Source organism: Arachis stenosperma, chromosome 6 (genome assembly GCF_014773155.1).
Source record: "Arachis stenosperma cultivar V10309 chromosome 6, arast.V10309.gnm1.PFL2, whole genome shotgun sequence".
Taxonomy (NCBI): domain Eukaryota; kingdom Viridiplantae; phylum Streptophyta; class Magnoliopsida; order Fabales; family Fabaceae; genus Arachis; species Arachis stenosperma.
This window is the reverse complement of record NC_080382.1, coordinates 91,484,248-91,486,673: the sequence shown is the minus strand read 5'-3', so window position 1 is coordinate 91,486,673 and position 2,426 is coordinate 91,484,248. Positions and strand designations below refer to the sequence as shown.

Genomic DNA, 2,426 nt, shown 5'->3' with positions numbered 1-2,426 from the left:
CGTTAGTGGGGTGATTTGAAAAAACTCCTCTGAACCGAAAAAAAAATCGTAAGATAATAAAATAGCGAATTAATCATCATTAAATTTTTTATTTATATTATGAGTGATTTTTTCTATTTTGATCTAACAATATGATTAGATACTTAATTAATTTTTTATTTTACCAATTTATTAACTTTAGAATAGTCTTTCATTAATTAATTTTTATATAACATTAGAAAAAAATTACATAAGTGATTGATCAAATATAACTAACGCTATACAAAATGGATAGTAAAAGCAAAAAGGACGAAGTTTAATTTGTCCCACATAACATCATAAGATGAGTAGAATAACGATTTAAAGAGAAACATATCGGAGAGACACTTCTCTTGCAATGAGGCAAATTAAAGAGACAGCATTTTATGTGAGGAGTGGTGGGAGCATATGATTTGTTTCAGCCCTCATCGACCCAATTATTAGAATAAACAAATGGTATCTTAGTGTGTAGTAACACATGTATTCACAAAAATGAATATTAAAAACACATAGCTGGAAGATTCTCTTGATAGAGACATTATAAATACGGAACTCAAGTGTACTTATTTTCCTCAAGCTAAGCTAGTAATTGTATTTGTATCTCTCACTCTTTATTAATTTCCTCTATCTTCTTCTTATTTGCTTGTTAATAAGAATTATATTATTCTCCTAATGGCAAGAATAATGTCATCAGAGCCTTTAACTGTAGGGAGAGTGGTAGGAGATGTTCTTGATCCATTCAATGCAAGCATAAGGATGAGTGTTAGTTATGGGAACAGGCAAGTGTACAATGGCCATGAGTTCTTCCCCTCCACAGTCACCTTCAAGCCCAAGGTTGAGATTGGTGGAACTGAATTGAGGCCTTTCTTTACACTGGTTGGTACCTCTATATAAATATATATATACTCCTCTCATCTCTTCTTCTTTTGTTCCTTTTTCTCTTTATAGGTTTAAAAATGGGAAAACCTTTGGCAGTTTGGCTGTTGTTATTATCTTTATATAATAATAGTAATAGTAGCTGGCTCTATTATAATAGCTGGTGGCTACTTCTACGAGAATGTCTTCGTGTAAAGACAATATATGAATTATTTGATGATTCAGTTAAACAGTTCATAATATCATCTTTACATGAATACGTTTTCATAGAAGTAACCAACACTAATACGGTCAGTAGTATTATGATACATATATATACGTAGAATGTAAATGTCTCTCTTTTGGGTTGCAGGTCATGACTGATCCGGATGTTCCTGGCCCTAGTGATCCTTATCTCAGAGAGCACTTGCATTGGTAAAACTTAATTAAATTTTTACTACATGAAAATTAATTAGGTTAACAACTAAAACCAAAATAAAACAGCTGTTTATTACAAACACATAATGCATCATTTGGTCATATGAAAGAGACACACACATATTATCACGATTCATAGGCATGCATTAATTTCACATAGCTAGAGGTGTATCTGGATCTCTAAGAGTCAAGCAAATTAAAAAAATTGAAATATATATATCTGCAGGATAGTGACAGACATTCCAGGCACAACAGATGCCACATTTGGTAGGTCTCTCATTCCTCTTTTGATATCTATGGACACTACAAGACTGAGAAATAATAATAATGATGTTGATGTATGTTTAATTATTTGTTTTAGGGAAAGAGTTGGTGAGCTACGAGATGCCAAAGCCTAACATTGGGATCCATAGGTATGTTTTTGTGCTCTTCAAGCAAAAACGAAGGCAGTGTGTTACCACCATTCCTTCTTGCAGGGATCACTTCAACACCCGCACTTTCGCCGCCGATAACGACCTCGGCCTCCCCGTCGCTGCCGTCTACTTCAATGCTCAGAGGGAAACCGCTGCCAGGAGGCGTTAATCAATTAATTAAGAAGTAGCTAGAGATCCAAGTGTGGCTGAATGAAAAATAATTTACTTGTGTTGCAGAAAAAAGGGAATCATTTCTTTTTTGACTATCATGTATGTATGTATGTATGTATGTAGAAGGGTTACTTTTTCATTATCACATATATGCTGTGTGTTTTAATTTCCATGGTATATACGCCATGTCGTTTCATCTAATCATAATAATTACTACTTTAGGATTTGCTTCCCATCTTAGCTTGTTTCTTTTGTCTATTATTTTCCTTCATTAAAACCAAATCTATGTATGTTCCCGCTTTATACAGTCAATGATGCATTATTCACTTAGCTTGTTTTATCTGTTTGTGATTATATGTATTCAGAACTAAATGTCAACAATGGCGTCTACATACATTATTATTATTACCTGAAATTATAATCATGTGTTTTCAGATTGACAATTTGACATCCATATATCTTTGGGGTACATACCCATCCCCCTCTCAGAAACGTAATAATGAGTATGCAGTTAGTTTTCTTTTTTAATAC

General features: G+C 33.2%; 1 protein-coding gene across 2 annotated transcripts; it reads left to right on the top strand.

Moving 5' to 3' along the window:
- The first annotated feature begins 617 nt into the window (after positions 1-617).
- LOC130936102 (protein CENTRORADIALIS-like) lies at positions 618-2,035 on the top strand. 2 transcript variants are annotated; one of them, XM_057866091.1, is made up of 5 exons: positions 618-894; positions 1,247-1,308; positions 1,538-1,578; positions 1,673-1,724; positions 1,788-2,035. In XM_057866091.1, the coding sequence occupies exons 1-5, from the start codon at positions 691-693 to the stop codon at positions 1,891-1,893; spliced, it is 465 nt and encodes a 154-aa protein (XP_057722074.1). In that variant the 5' UTR covers positions 618-690; the 3' UTR covers positions 1,894-2,035. The 2 variants fall into 2 exon arrangements, with proteins under 2 accessions (XP_057722074.1, XP_057722073.1); XM_057866090.1 differs by having other exon boundaries at positions 1,673-2,035.
- The last annotated feature ends 391 nt before the right edge of the window (positions 2,036-2,426 follow it).